This window comes from Dasypus novemcinctus, chromosome Y (assembly GCF_030445035.2).
Source record: "Dasypus novemcinctus isolate mDasNov1 chromosome Y, mDasNov1.1.hap2, whole genome shotgun sequence".
NCBI lineage: Eukaryota > Metazoa > Chordata > Mammalia > Cingulata > Dasypodidae > Dasypus > Dasypus novemcinctus.
In genome coordinates this window covers 14,413,105-14,429,562 of record NC_092216.1, presented here as the reverse complement: position 1 = coordinate 14,429,562, position 16,458 = coordinate 14,413,105, and the positions used below count along the sequence as shown (strand labels likewise).

The 16,458-nt window shown below is 40.7% G+C and overlaps 1 protein-coding gene across 1 annotated transcript; it reads left to right on the top strand.

Annotated features, from left to right (window-relative positions):
- Window positions 1-7,866: 7,866 nt before the first annotated feature.
- Window positions 7,867-11,069, top strand: LOC139438331 (testis-specific Y-encoded protein 2-like). The gene is made up of 6 exons (XM_071213426.1): window positions 7,867-8,527; window positions 9,466-9,543; window positions 9,672-9,780; window positions 9,879-10,024; window positions 10,133-10,215; window positions 10,872-11,069. Exons 1-6 carry the CDS (start codon window positions 7,973-7,975, stop codon window positions 11,014-11,016), a joined length of 1,116 nt encoding a protein of 371 aa, XP_071069527.1. The 5' UTR covers window positions 7,867-7,972; the 3' UTR covers window positions 11,017-11,069.
- Window positions 11,070-16,458: the final 5,389 nt, after the last annotated feature.

Sequence of the window (16,458 nt, the reverse complement as noted above, 5' to 3'; positions counted from 1 at the left end):
GTGCTACATCCATTGCAATTGATAAACACACTTAATTCATCTCTGCTCTAACCTTTGCTTTTCCTTTTTTTCTGCATCCTTTGGTTTCATTTCTAGTCTTTCCAGTGGGCAGTTAGGTCTTTGATTGTAGCTCTTCTTTTTTAATGTAGACACAGGGTTATAAATTAACCTCTTTGCATTCTTTGTTCTATCTCATAAGTTTTATATCTTGTGTTCTCACTTTCATTTGTCTCTAGATATTTACTAATTTCTGTTACAATATCTTCTTTGACCCAAAGATTAAGAGTGTGTTAACCTCCATGTGTTTGTGAATTTTCCAATTCTTCTCCAAATATTGATCTCCAGCTTCATTCTGCAGTGTTCAGAGAAAGTGCTTTGCATAATTTCAGTATCTTAAATTCACTGTGACTTGTTCTGTGTCCTCCTATGTGGTCTATCCTGGAGAATATCCATGATCCCTTCCAAAGAGGATATATATGCTGATATATGTTTCTGTATATGTCTGTTATGCCTAGTTCTTCTATCGTAGTATTCAGTTTCTCTGTTTCCTTTTTGATCTGGCTAAAGGTTCTGCCTATTGCTCAGAGTTGTATGCTGACATTTCCCACTATTACTGTAGGTATTTCTATTTCTTCTCCCTATTTTGCCAGGTTTTGACTTACGTATTTTGCAGCACCCTAATTAGGTGCGTAAATATTTGTATTTGTTCTTTCTTCTTGGTAGAGTGTCTCTTTTATTAATATGTAGTGTCCTTCATTAAAAAAAAAAAATCAAGTTTGCCATTTAAAGTCTATTTTGCCTGATATTAAGCATAGTTACCCCAGTTCTTTTTTGTGTTTTTCAGTCTAAAGTGAATCTCATGTAGACAGAATATAGATAGCTCTTTTTTTCCCTTCTATTTGCTAATGTGTCCCTTCATGGGAGAGTTCATGCATTCACATTCAGTGTTCCCAGTTTACAGGCAGTACTTCCTTCAGCCATTTTATTCTTAGGCATTTATATATCATAAGTCATTCTTGTCTCTCTTTCTATCTTTTTAGTTATCCTTACTGATAATCGTGATTTCTCCACTCGCCTTGAAACTTTCCCTCTTGTTTTTCTGTACATTCCGCAGAACTCCCTTTAGTATTACCTGTAGGGAAAGTCTCTTGTTGATCAATTATCTCAGATTCCGTTTTTCTATGAATATTTTAATCTTTCTCATTTTTGAAGAACAATTTTGCTGGATTAAGACATTTTAGCTGACAGTTTTTTTTTTCTCTTTCTGTTACTTTAGAATGTCATACCACTGCCTCCTCATGACCATGGTTTCTGATGAGAGCTCAGCACTTAATTATATCAAGAATCCCTTGTATGTGATTGATCATTTTTCTCTTGCTGCTTTAGGAATTATCTATATATGGCATTTGACAATCTGATTAGTATATGTCTTGGCATAGTTCTGCTAGTATTTATTCTGTTTGGCGTATGATGCACTTCCTGAACATATACGTCCATGTCCCTCATAAGAGCTGGGAATTTTTCAGCCATTATTTACTCAGATGCTCCTTCCACCTCTTTTCCCTTCTTGTCTTCCCTTTGAGATTCTTATCATGCACTTCATATTATCACTCAAGTCTGTGAGACTCTTGCCAAACTTTTTCCATGTCTTCCTCTATCTCTTCTCTGTATTTTCAGAATCTTATCTCCTATTTCACCAATCCTGACAGTTTGGTCAGTTCAGATCTGTTGAGGTATGACTGGAGTGTGCTTGTAATTCAAATCTGCTGAGGTATGACCAGATTGTATTTTTAATTTCATGTATTGTACCTTTCATTTTCATTATCCTAGCTTGTTATTTTATTTTTCTTTGCATGTTTTCAAATTTTTCTTTATGCTCACCCAGTCTTCTTAATATCCTTTATCACTTTCACCTCCTTGAATTGGTTTTGGCAATTTGTTTGGACATCTTTAATGGTTTCCTTTATTTTTGATCTGTTTCTTTGGCTAGGAAATATATTCCCATTTCTTGGTATGGCTTATAATATTTTGCCGATATCTAGGCACCGATTCAATTGTCTTGAATTTACTCTGATGGTCAATTTCTCTTTCTTAGGATTTTGTTTTGTATGTGTGTTAAGGTTCTTCTTTGACACTTAATTCAACTAATTCCAAATCTTTAAAATTGCCTGCGTTTAACTGATCAAAACTATGCCAGGGACCCATGATCTTCTAAAGGGACTTTTTCTTCCTTTTTACTTGCCTAGTAGTTCGTGCTTTTTGTCCAGCTGTTCACCACTGCCTTAGCAAAGGGAGTGTTTTGCTGTTATTTTTTCTTACTCTACAGTTTCCAATCTTATTAGGATTGGTGTTCCAAAAAATGGCAACAAGGAGCTTTGACATGGCCATGTGGAATTGCAATTCAGCTGAGACCCAGGGTTCAAAACATCTGATCAGAAGCCTGGCTTGGCCCTTGTCCCTGCCCCAACCTGTTTCCAGGGAGGAAGGTTTCTCTGCCCGTTTCAGCCCATGGCAGCTAGCCATCACCAGTCTGTACCTGAGGCTGCTTGTCTCAAGTGTTGGGGATGGGCACCAGGCTGGAAAGCAGTTGACTCATACTTGTCCTGATACCCGTCCTGCTTCTTCCTAGATGCTGTACCAGGTTTCCTAACCTCCAGAGTTTGAACACCACCACCTCAGGGATTTTCTGCCTATATTTTTGCCATTTCTCAAGGAAGAATGTGCCCTGCTGTTACTTATTCTGATATCTTTGAACACCTAAATTACTTTATATAGCAGTGTGAAAGTGAAAAATAATCTAAGTAGGGCATGCAGAGAAAGAACTATGAAGGGTATGTCAACCTCATCTAGATTATCAAAAGGAGTACAATGTGTATGAACTCTTCAGGGAGAGAGTAGTGTATTTAAAGCCTCAGACAAAATAAATGAGGATATTCCAGTTTTGTATTAGTGTAAGGGAAGATTATAGAAGGACAGAAAGAGAACCATTGCTCATGTACTTTTAAGTGTTGATTTTTGAAGGTCAACAGGGAGAGTAGAGGATTACTTAACCTCAGATTGTGTCTAGCTTTAAGATACCATTGTTTTAAAAATAATTCATGTCACCATAACTTTTTGCAAGGAAATTTACCTTCTCTTATTAACCAAAATCTATAGAAGGGGAAATTGAATAAAAGTTATTATAAAAATATGATCACAGAGAAAAAAAGGTCATCAAGTGATGGGGCATTGATACAGGAAAATATGAAACAATGAGACAGAGAAAACTAATTTTCTAATTTCTCATATATATGTGGTATGTGGAACTCAACATGAGACTTAAGGTCTTCATACTTACATTACATGATGACAACATTATATGGTGCCAACACAAAAAAGATAATTTAAATGTAAGCATTTAGATAAGTGAGCAAAATAAAATTGGGAAATAAAGTGTAACAAGATTTATTAAGATAGCTCCCCTATCATCAAGCAAAACAGACTTTATATAAAGAAACATTGGCATAATATGGGATTCTTTTATTTATACTAAAGTCAATCCACTAGGAAGACACAACAATCCAAGCCATAACATTGCTTCCCATCCTATAATGGAAAAGCAATCAGATGTAAAGAAGAAATGGGCAGATGACAGTAATATTCTGTGTCCTTTACTGATAGAACAGACACTAAAGAACATAAGTCGGGATACAGAAGTGATTGATCAAATTAACAGAATAAAACAAATTAATATGTACAAAACAAGAAATCTCAGAAGATAACAGAATTTACCTTCTTATCAACTGGATAACATGGGAATTTATCCAGTAGACGCCAGTAGGGAATTAACAGGCTTTTTCCACAAGTAAAGGAAGGAGAGGATGTATTCATTTTCTGTTGCCACATAAACAATTTATACACATAGAGTGGCTTATAACAACACCTGTTTACTATCTCATAGCTAGAGTAGTTAGTATTTTGGGCAGAACTTAGCTTGGTCCCCAGTACAAGCTCCCATTGAACTGTACCCAACCTGCAGGGCAGCTCTGTTCTCATTTGAAATCTTCTGGAAAAGGAATGATTTCCAATATCATCCCAGTTGATGGCAGAATAAATTTTCTTTCACACAATAAACTGAAGGCCTGGGTTCTTGCTGGCTAGTGTCCGAAGGCCTCAACGGTACTCAGTAAGTTGTTCAAGTCAACAAAGAAAGTTCCTCTTTCTCTGGAAGAAAAAGAAGGCACTAAGAGTTGACATGTTATAACTCCAGTGACATCTATTATACTTGCCATATTGTATAGGTTAGAAGCAAATTAGATATCCCTCCCACATTTGAGAATGTGGAATACACAAAGGCATGGGCAAATAGAAGGAGATAATTAGGTGTCTTCTTTGTGTCCCTCTAGTACTGAGGAAGATAGGTCCTTACTTTCCTGGCAACATGAGCTTATCAGAGAAGGTATGTTATTTCTTTACAGCCTTTCCCTCCTAACAGTAACAGAGAAAATCTTTCTTTAGAGTTTTCTCCTCCTAAAAAGGAAGTTCCCTCTAGCAAGAGAAAGACATTCTCCTAGCAACCTGAGAATGCCACAATGTCTCTATCCTGAACACTGCAATAGCCATTATCACTGGATAGTTTAAATTGTACCATTTTGTTTCCTTTAATATTTTGTGTATTGTACCCATGAGTCAAAAATAATTTACTATCCTAGTATTTACTTTGGTGGTGGAACTTCCTTTATAGCATTGCTAAAAATACTGAGGAGAAATGAAATCTTCTAAAATATGTTGTCAGTCGTTTTTACCTGATAAATATACCACCGTCATAAACATTATTCAGAACATGTATACAGTGTTCTGAAAAACTCCTAAAGTTCTCTCAGCCCTTTCCTAACAATTGCCATCACCCAGTACTATTTATTTTCCATAGTACACAAATAAACAGGCACTTGCCATGAACAACTTGCCATGTTTACGCCTTATTCCCCACCAATTTTCTATATACAGAAAGGACATGCCAGTGAGCAGCCAAAGGTTTTACTATCAAAAAGAGCTGGAAAGTGTCCCAAAACCTGCATTTGGTTACATGCTATAAATGGTTACTTAGCTTTTTCCTTTTACATTTCTCCATTCACTAACGCAGAGACTTGAAGAAAACTAGGAGGGGGGAGATGAGGCAGCAAACTATAACTTCCCTATGATCACAACCCACAGGCACAGAGACATACATTAACTATGTAAAGACCAATTTCCTTGATGATTTACTTTTCATAAGCTAAAAAAAGGGGTCACCAACTAAAAAAAACCGTAAAGAATTGATGTGTAAAGAGAAAGAAAGTTTTTTTTTTAAAGTAAGAGAGAAAGGGAAAACAAAAAGTCAAACAACAAAAAAGTAATGAACATAATTTTTTTTTTTTTATTGAATGAACATAATTTGAGAAAAAGCATGAATCTTAAATTCTAGAGAGGATTACTGAAATCCTGAGGATTGTGTTTAATGTTCCTGAGTATACTTTTCTGAGGATTTTCAGATGTGGAGACCCAGTATTCAAAATTGTTCCAAAGATAGATCTGACAAACACTTCAAGTGCCAACTTCTGGGATTTGAATAAATTGTTTTTGAGTTTATCATTTTTATTTATTCCTATGATTTTTATAAAGAGAGTAAGAGGAAGGTAAGGAAATGAAAATGACTTGTTTTTCCTCCTTAGATGCAAAATAGAATCGATTATTCCTTGCAGATTTGACGGGCTGCTTGCTCCCTGAGGGGTCGGGGGTCAGCGGGGGTAGACCGAGGGGCTGGCACGGCCGACGATGATGCTCTAAGACCCAGGCGAGGAGTGGGCCAGAGCGGGGCTTCTAAGGCGTGGGAGGATGCGTGGTAAGGAGAGACCACAGAGACAGTCTGGAGTGCAGAGCAAGTCTAATTTATTACGGAGGTGCAGGGGTTTATATAGAGAATGAGGGGGGCGGGGGTAGAGCAGGAGGAGTGATGGTTATGGGGCGGCTGGGGGTTGGCAGAAACTCGTGGGCGGACTTGTGGTCTTGTGCCGTTAGCTGTTACTAGGGAAGTGGGCAGAGTTTAGGTTAGGATACAACACAGATTTTATTGAAGTACTCACATTTTTCACTTTCTTTGCCCACTAGTTAACTAGCTCAAACGTGATAGTGTTTTACATTAATAAAGATGTGTACATTACAAAGATAAAAAGAAAAATTGAAAGATGTTTTATAGTGTGGATAAAGTATATTACACAAATTGCTTCTAGAGAGTATTGAGCCTAAGCCCTAAAGCTCTTCCCAAAGTTTCCTTCTGGTGGCCTTTACGCTGTCTGCCTGGATGAAAATCTGAAGGCAAGTGGAGACAGATAAGCCTCACCAGTCTCAAGGCTGTACACTGTGAGCCCACACTTGTGGTTCCTATTGGTGCAAATCCTCCATAAATCTGGCCCTCATGCCTTGGCTGGAAGAGGCCAAGAAGAAAGCTGCTTAAACAGCCAGCCGCCATTACCACTTTCTTCAATAATGATTACTGCAACACAATGGATATAGCTGGTAGAGCTAAACTGTTGACATTATGATATACACAACACAAAACATCACAAATACAAGTGATACAATACTGAACAGGATCTCACTAGCTATTCCCTTAATAAATACTTTCTCACATTGACTGCTTTCTCCTTATTTCCTGAATTAATTAATGTAAACCCTTTCTATTGTGTTTTCATATTTCAGAGCATTCAAATGTTTGAATTTCTTAACACAAAAGTGACATCAGATTTCTGTTAACTAATAATTGAATTTTTGTGAAATTTTCTTAATTTTTAAATAATCATTTTGATCTTGAAAAACGTTGGTGCATAAGTCTTAAATTGACTGTCACAGTATTCAGAAGACCTAAAAATTTTATATTTACAACCACTTCCCCACATACAATCTATTAATATCTTTAAATATTTGCAAGATTAAGAAATCTTGACAGCAGTAACATCAAATTTGAATTTTAGCACGGCTTCTGCTTCATCACATGGAAGGAAACACGTTTACTTCCCGACCACGGGAAAGGAGGGAAATACTCTCTTGGGAGAAAGAAAGTATTTTATTAGCAAGCCTTACAAGATATGTACCGCAAAAGGAAAAATAATAAGGAAAGACGGTAAGTATGGAAAAGCAGAACAGACGCTCCAGAAGAACGACTTCCAGGAAGTCACGGACCTGTAAGTCCACACACCGTGATGAAGGAGACCCTCTATCATGCACGTTCATAATCGGATGGGATCGAGATTAAGACCCACCTTCCTCTAGGTTGGGAAAGGCTTTTTTTCCCCTCTTGCCATCCTCCCTGCGTAGGAGCGAAGGTGTTTCAGGTAGGCGGCCTAGCGCCCCCAAAATGAAACTTAGGGGCAGAACAGGGCGCCTTTCCGGGCAGCGGTGCTCGGCTGCCAGGGCGCAGTTTTCCCGGCTCCGCTTAGGTTTTGTGGGCGGGATAATCGCTGCGGGCAGCCAGATCCTGTATGGCGGGGTCTGCCTCCATGGCTTAGGAAATTCCGCCCCAGAACCAGCCGGGGTCCCCGCGCGGGCCCTGACCTGACCTTCACTGAGCGCCACGCACGTTCCCCACCAGCCTGCTGGAGGTGAGCAGCGCCCTGCAGACTCGCTCCCTCGAAGGCTGGGCTGCGGGTTGCAGGCGCAGGCTTTGCTCCAGCCCAGTGTGAGGGCGGGGCAGGAGCGGGGAAGGGCAGGAGCGGGAGGGGCCAGGGCTCTGCGCCGCCGGAGGGGTGGGGGGGAGGAGCGGCGTGGGGCGTGGAAAGCGCGGCTTTCCCCGTCACTGGCCGTCGTGCCGTCACCAAACGCTGCGCATGCGCCCAGGACGTCTCCAACGCCACAGGCTGCCGGGGCCCACCCGCGTAGCTAGGGGGCGCTGCTGTACCCGCGGGCGTGGCCTGGGGAGAGCGTGTGCGGGGTCTTTCCCTGCACCGGCCCGGGCCACATGGCGAGTGAAGCGGGTCCTGGCGAAGGCCCGGCTCCCCAGGCACGCTCAGAACACCTCGTTGGCCTGGCAAGCGGCCCTCTGGTAGGAGAGTCGCTGGGGCCTGCCGGCGAGCGGTCCCCACAGAGCTGCAGGGCAGGGCCGGAGGCACAGGCCCCAGCTGGAGGGAAGGAGTCGGGGGAGGCCCCGGTATGTGGGGAGGTAGCCTTCCAGGCAACCGAGATCCGGGGAAAGAAAGACGAGGCAGAGGTGGGGAAGGATGTGGTAGTGGAGAATATACTGGAGGTGGCGGTTATAGTAGTAGAGGAGGAGCGAGAGGAGAAACTAGCGGAGAGGCGGAAGCAAAACAGGCAGGCACGGCCAGAACGTGGACCCACCAGTACCCGACCCTCCTTGGAGCAGCTGTTAGCCCTTCAGTTAGATCTGGAGCCAGTGAATGCCGAAGCCAGCAGGGCCTTCTTTCGGCTGAAGCGTACCCTGTGGCAGAGGCGCAAAAAACACATGGACAACAGAAAAGCCGTCATCCAGGGTATTCCTGGTTTCTGGGTCAAAGCCGTATCCTTCCTATTGCTCACACGTGGTGGCCTCCATGGGGTTCACCTAGGGAAATGGTGGTTAGAGAGGGCACTGCCAGTTGGCGAGGGGTTACTCACAGCTGGGGTGGGTACAGTTGGGAACCAACGGGCCCAGGGATGAGACAACGGCCTTTCTTGAACCACACTCACGCAAATCCTAGGCAAAAGGTGCCTGAAACCTTTGGGCTTATGCGTAATGTGGGGAAACTTCGTGGGTGTTTACGTATGTGTGGAGATCTGTATGCAGCATTAAAAACAGCATAAAGAAACTTTCACACACAGCAGGTACGTGTAGCACACTTTTTCGTGGAAAATAACCGACCGGATGTTGTGCAAACTCCCATCCTGTCATGTACGTGCTGTGTTGTCACTGCCACTATTTCCTTGCCAAACACCACATTTTACAAATAGTGATTTCCTTTGCACTACAGCTGCTGTCCCTTGCTTGGCACTATCTTCACTGCATGCACTGTTCCTCCAAATATATATGTCATCTCCTTGTACTGTGTGATGCCAGCAGAGCTCCAAACATAGCCATGTAGCTCATGTTAAACCAGAGGACATTTTTCAGGTCATAGCCTTATGTGAACATCCCCACGTCCTCACTGAGAGCCCAGAGAACACACATCCAGACCCAAGAAGGATCAGGGCAGAAGAGACAGGAGGGCACATAGGAGAGAGAGGGATCAAGAGCTCCTTAGAAACAAACAGTCCATATGTGAGTACAGACAGCCACAGAAAACCGAGAGGACCATAGAGCCTAAGCAACCTCTCATGAAGGATGGCGATTGAGAGAGAGCTCTACAATGGCAGATTATCTGGTAGATGTCCTGCCTTATGTTGGTTGCATGCCAGATATGCTTTGCCTGCTTTTAACCCTTTCATTCCTAGCTTTGAAGGCTCCTTGACTCAATGCAGATTCTGAACCATCCCCAGATATCAGCCATGATCACTGACCAAGATGAAGACATGCTTAACAACATGACCAATCTGGAGGTGAGGCAGGGAAGACTGAGGTGCTAGAGCTGGGTGGGGGCCAGCAAGGGGAAATAATTCATCCATGGAAACAGGCAGGGGTCTTCTAGGAAGAGATTGTACATGTCTACTCCATGTCGTCATGGCAGGTGGAGAACACCCAAGCCAAGAACCACTGCAAGATCACATTTTTCTTTAGGAGAAACCCGTATTTCCAGAATGAAGTAATCATTAAGGAGTATGACATTAACATCACTGGTAAGAGATGGCTTTCCAGGTGGATCATGGCAGATGGTAGGGGTGGGCCTTAAACCGAAAGGATCCAGTCCCTGGATGACATTTTCCTCTTTCTACAGGATATAGGGCCTCTCATTCCACTCCAGTCCAGTGGTTCCGGGATTATGGACGCCAGGCCTCCCGTCGCAGGCATCACAATGATAACCTTAACTTCTTCAACTGGTTCTCTGACCACAACTTTGCAGTGTATAACAGAATTGCTAAGGTGGGGCAACTCTGGGAATCATCAGAAGTGGCCTTTGTTGGCCTGCCCCTAGCTGCTTGGGGAATGAGGTTCTTACCCTGGCCTAACCCTACCTGTTTCCTCTATCAGATCATCAATGAGGACCTGTGGCCCAATCCCCTGCAGTACTACCCAAGGGAGGAAGGGACCAGCACAGAGAACGGAGAGGATGGGTGAGGATAATGGGCAGTGGGGACTGAAATGCAGTGGTCACTTGCTGGGAAATTCATTTCTGTGGTGGAGGAACTGAGGTTAAGAGTAAGACTTTATGCACCCCAGGTCAGGCAGGGAGTCATTGTGAGACAGGAACATTGGAGAACTGTTTCAACACAGGTTCTGAATGGGGAAGTTTAAGCCTAATAAAGGCGCATGACCAGCCCAGGCCACTCAAATGGATGGAAGGCTGAATCATTAGCTCCATTTCCCTGAAACATCATTCCATGGGTTTCATTTCCACAGTCAAACTCCTACATTAAGGTTTGGCTCACCCTAAGGCTTTATAACCACCTTCTCCAAAAATGACTATGCATCTCTATGGAATTACTCACTAGAGTCTTCCATCACTTTTCTATTCATATAATCAGTCTTTTAATTGTCATGTCTATCTCCTGACCCCTCCCACAGCAATACAGATAATATAGGCATGCAGGGATTATATGAACTCATGGGGGAGAAAGTTTAAGAAATCACAAGTGATGAAGGAATAGTCTCCAATACAGGACCTGTAGGAATTAATTTAATATTTTAATATTGCCCAGAAAAAATACAGCTTTTAATGTTTATATATATGTGTGTGTGTGTAATACTTTTTTATGTGTTCACGTTTCAGGGCTCTTGGAGCTTTTAAAATGGAAATGATAGAGCATCAAAGTTTATGTCAAATATCACAAGGCATAAAAAGCTACTTCAGAAACATGAAATGGTGGCAAGGTGCTTCTCCTGGGCAGGAGAGAAATAAAGAACTGGGTAATTAAAGAAGGGCACACTGGAATGATAATAGTTAGAAATAAACACAAACAAGTATTTCTGTCTTTGTGTGTATTTATACGATTGCTGAAGTAGATGGAATAAATAGAAATCCTTGTTTGGGTCTTCTTAATATTCTCCAGGAAATTCCTAGTCTGGAGAGAAGGGGCCGCGAGAAAGGGCTTGGCCTACAGATGTGGATCATATGTATTATGCTTTGGATTTCTAAATGAGGACACAATTATTCCTACTAGTAGAGGCACTGGGGAGGACAAGAAGTAGAGACTAGTTGCTAGAGGTTGCTGCTTTTTATTTATTAGGAAAGTTCTGGATTTACAGTGAAATCATGCATAAAATGCAGAATTCCCATATACCACCCTAATAACAGCTTGCATCAATGTGGAACACTTATTACAATTGGTGAGAGCACATTTAAATAATCATAATATTAACTATATTCCATGATTTAATTTGGTGTTTTCTGCCTGTATAGTGTACTTCTGTGGATTTAAAAGTTTATTCTGTTTTCAAACATATGATCTAATATTTCCATTTTAAAAATCATTATAAACTTTAGAGAAAGTTTAACTTACAGAGAAGTAAGGGGATTCCTTACAAAAGTATAGGGGATTCCTGTGTGACCTATACCCACCCTCATACATATTTTCCCATTAGTGATGAACATTTGCTAGTCTTGATGAACTAAATGGAAGCACTGCTACTAATCAAGGTCTATAGTGTGTCTTTTGCACTTCACACTGTATAGTTTTGTAGGCTTTTACAAACGTCTAATGCCATGTGTCTGTCATTGCAATAACATGTAGGACAATTCCAATGCCCTAAAAAGAGTGTTCTGCCTGCTTATCATTCCTTCTCCCTCTGAAACTCTGGTAGTCACTCTCTTTTTATCAATGTTAAAAGTTCATTGTTACCACATGATACCAAAAACAATAAGTCTACCTAAGTCCATGATTAACTGTTTTGCTTGTAACTATAGATTCTCCCCAGTTGGGGGATGGACTTGCCCACCATCATCATGTTGTTGTCCTGGACAAATCTGAAGAACTGGAGAGTAACTGTTGGCCACGACTCTCCTGGGATTCAGGGCTCAATTGGCATATGAACAGTTTGAAGATTCACATCTCTAAGACATATGTTTGATGGTTGTGAAAACTACAGATGAAAGTAAAAAGGGTAGAAGAATCACATGTAGGGAATTCCTGTATAGGGCCAGCTGAACAGGTGTGGATTTCATGGAGCTTTGTGCTTTGCCTATAGTGTAGAGATGTCTGTAGGGCTTTTGTTTGAAGTTTTTATAGTGTGGTAATTAGTGAATTCCCCCAGAGGATCTGCATTCATTATCTAAAATTTTTCATAAATTAAACATTTTCCTTTTAAACATAACTCTCCATCATTTTTTCCCAGCCTTCTAATCTACTTTCCATCTCTAAATTTTTCTAGATTCTCCCTAAAGGGTAAGCAACAGTATTCATCTTTTTGTGTGTTGTTTCATTCATTACAATGTTTTAAAGATTCGTGTCATGGCTTAGGAACTTTATTCCTTTTTATGACTGAATAATATTTCATTATTTGCCTATACTACAGTTTTTTTATCCATTCATCTGACACTTGAGTTTTCCACCATGACATAATGTCTGGGATGAACTCTCTGCTCATTTTGAACTCTTTTGGTCATAAAAAATATTTAATGCTCCCTCATTTCGGTCATAGTCTACTTCCACATGCATATTTGGTTGTTGGTGCTTGGTCATAATCTCTCAGTACCAACAAGGCTCATCTCTGGGAGTCATAACATTTTCCTTTTAGTAGCACTCAAATACATATATACACTTGGGTGTTAATAGCATCCATAGTGTTGTGCTACCATCATCACCATCCATTACCAAAAAGTTCCATCCTTCCAAATAGGACAGAAGATATCTTAAATTTTAGTTCATTATTGAAGAAAACATTCACCAAAGAATTTTGAGTGCAAGAACCCTTTGCAGTGACTACCAGCCATCCTGTGAGGACCACTCTTCAAAGTTAGAGTTTTGGAACTTGATGTGAAATGTATTCACAAGAGCTTTGGGAAAAGGAAACTTGCATGTGGAAGATTCAGATTTTCCTGGGTTTCTGAAGCTGGTGGGTACAGGAAAATCAGAACTGCAAGAAGGAAACATTTCTCATAATTAAAAGTGCATGTGATACCTTTCCTTTCTTTGCATTTCATTTTTGGTGCAACATGGATATAGTCAGAGGTAATGAGATCTAAGTGTGCATGCTGGTGGTAAACAAGTGTCAGACTACCCATGTACACTCCTTCCATGATGACCCTAAATGTAATCACTTTGTTTTTAGCCCTCTTCTGACAGCCTTGAATCTTTTGTCCAAAAGCAGCATTGGATGACTCTATCACATATAGCTTTGCATTTTCCCACAAACCTTCAAGGTCTTTCCCCTTCTAGTCGCAGCAGCCTTTCACTTCTTAATAGTTCCATAGCAAACCTTGAGAAATAACCCTTTGTGAGCTCATGACTGATGGGTTTAATCTGTATGCTTAGACTTCTCTCCCAGAAACTAGGAATAATCTGACCTTTGAACTGCTTGACTATTTTTGTATCAGTTGCCCCTATATGTAATGACTGTAAAGATGTGACGTCAGCCCCACTGACAAACATTGAAAATGCTCATTTTGTATAATCATTCTGAAAGTGTAACTTCTGCCCTGTTGAGAAATATCGTCAGTGTCCAGTCCTCGATTATCTGTCCAGAGCACTACATTTTTAAATCATTGTTCCCATACATATGCCCTCCCTATCTGCACATAAACGTAGTATAAAAGTACTCTCTTGCTTTGTGGCAAGAGTGCCATGCTGTCCAACCCCCACCACAAAAGATTTAGGCCACGACCATATATTATGCTAGAAGATACATCTAGGACCATTGAGGGTGAGGCCCCTTGTAACCCCCTTATTTACTGCCCTTCGCTAGCTAGGTTGGACTTCTCCAAGTCTTTCCTTTCTCTGATGTATCCTCAGGGGAAGCTGTCATTTTACATGGCTCCCTACTATACTTAGAAAATGGCAGACGCAAAAGTGTCACAAAATGAGCAACACATCAGCTCTATCAAGGATGAAGATTGGATAGTGTTCAGGAATCCTCCCCCCTTCTTTCCAATACGCATTAGCCATCACTTCATTTGTGGATTTGAAACTCTATGGCAGTTTTTCTCCTTCATGAGGAAAGGCAGCTAAGGCTTTAGAGATGAAGTTTTGTCCTGGTCTGACTGCTGATGACACAATCACCCCATAACTGGATTGAAGCAGACCTTCCCACCTCCACGAGTGAAACTTGAAGGGAATCCTTGCAGCTCCTGCATGCCAGTTCCTAGGACTTCTGGGCATTGGCAAAGGAAACTAGATCCCAGTAATCCTTCAGCTGGGTATAAAGCTTCTTTTGGTCTGGCCAAGGATTTAAGAAAAGGAGAGGTTGGGCCTGGATCCTCTGACTGCTTAACATCAAATAGCCAGCTATTTGATGCATGGCTAGATCTGCCCTGGTGGTAAGTGAGGGAAATACTGCCTGGATCCAGGTAGTGAATCTCTCCAGTTTGGATTGTTTCCTTGAGGGCTGCTGGCTGTTGAGAGCTTATTGATTCCTTCCTGGATCACAAAACTTAGACCTGGGTGGAATTCAGCTTCCTATGCAGCACCTTCTCATTAGCCCCAAATTTTCTATCTTTGTCAAAGGAAGTACCCACGTATACTTTTTGTAAAATCTGAGCCCCATGGTCCTCTAAAATCACAGGTCACTGTTCTGTTTTGAGTGTTAGGTCTAAATCTCTCTGAATCCCCCCCCCCCCCCCCAATAACAGGATATTTTGTTATTCTCATTTTAAAGTCCCTGTGATCAGTTTTACTTGTATTTCTCTCTTTACAAGTGTGAGTTTTTAATCTCCTTCCCTGATACCTTGCATAGCTTTATCTCTGATGTCTTTCATTGTTGCCTGTCTAGATTTGTACACCATTATTTCCATAACTGTCTCTGTCTACACCATTAAGGTCAAGCTATGGCTGTCTGTCCATTACTGTTTTGTGACAGTTTCTGTGTCTTCAGTGGACCATTTTTGCTTTTTTTTTTTTCCTGGAACTATTTCTTTTCTCTCCTTTAACCAATATCTTTTCATGGGATTTTTTTTATTCAACACTCTTTATTTTGAGCATGGCTAATAAAGACAGAATTTCAAACTAATAGCAGAGTACTTCCTGGAAATCATTGAGATAACTGATTTCTCCCCTGCTCTCTTAGGATGTGAAAAAAGAGAGTGGCTTACAGAGGAATGAATAATTGCTTTTGTTGTTATTCAGAGAAAGAATGTGAAGGCTGTATCTAATAGCAAGATTCCCCTGAGGGGACACTCTTATAGTGGACCATAAGTAGGTTTTTTTTTTCTCTCTCTCCACTTATTTTATTTTAATTATTACATTCAAAAAATATAGTAGGTCCCCACACCCCACAACCTCTTACATCATCGTGGCACATTCATTGCATTTGGTGAATACATTTTGGAGCACTGCTGCACCACATGGATAATGGTTTACATTGTAGGTTCTTAAGTGTTTTGTAATACCCAAAGCAGAAATAAAGGCAATTCATTGGACTTGTTCCCTGAAGTTTATTTGACTTATTCCTTTAATAAATGACTATCTTCAATTTCTTCATGATCTTTTAGCAAAAATTTGTGATGGCAGTTTATATTTGGCTCTGTCAGAATGTGAGAAGATAGGTATTTAGATAACCCTTATCCTCTGCAACATCCTGTGCAAATAAAAGAGGAAAGAGAAAGTCAATAAGAGTATACAGAGAAAGGGCAAAGAAAGAGAGCATAGGGCCTTACCTAAAGCATCAGGTAGCATCAAATCTTTTTTATGAAGAGTAATATTATTAAGGAACTTCTTGACCAAAGAACACTTAATATTACAGTTTAAACATACTGCAGTGGAACACTCTAGAAGGAAAGAAATGAAAGAAAAGTGTTTAATTTACAATGCTAAATTAAATTGTCAAAGGTAAAAGGAGAAAGGAGTGAAGAGTCATGAAAAACTTTGTCTCAGACTGTTATTAGTTTTAATGCCCATTCTTTAAAAAAATATTGCAGGAACATACTTATCTGTTTTGAATACCACATATAGTAGAATCAGTTACATTTATAATGTGCTAAATCACCACCATTCAGTGTAAAAGTTTTTCATAAGCCTTAACAGAAACGCTGTCTTTATTTAACATAACTCTCCATTCTTTCTTTTCCCAGCCCATATTACCTTCTAATCTACTTTCCATCTCCAAGAATTTATTTATTTGTTTCTTCATAGAGGGTAATCAAACAGTACTCATCTTTTTGTGTTTGTGTTCCATTAATCAGGATTTCATTCCTTCTTACATATGAA

What these genes read in the sequence shown, in the direction of transcription:
- LOC139438331 (XM_071213426.1), top strand. Translation starts at nt 7,973, where the DNA reads ATGGCGAGTGAAGCGGGTCCTGGCGAAGGCCCGGCTCCCCAGGCACGC. An exon ending in CTGGTTTCTGGGTCAAAGCC is followed by an intron (nt 8,528 to 9,465) that starts GTATCCTTCCTA and finishes GACTCAATGCAG; the next exon opens with ATTCTGAACCATCCCCAGAT. An exon ending in ACAACATGACCAATCTGGAG is followed by an intron (nt 9,544 to 9,671) that starts GTGAGGCAGGGA and finishes TCGTCATGGCAG; the next exon opens with GTGGAGAACACCCAAGCCAA.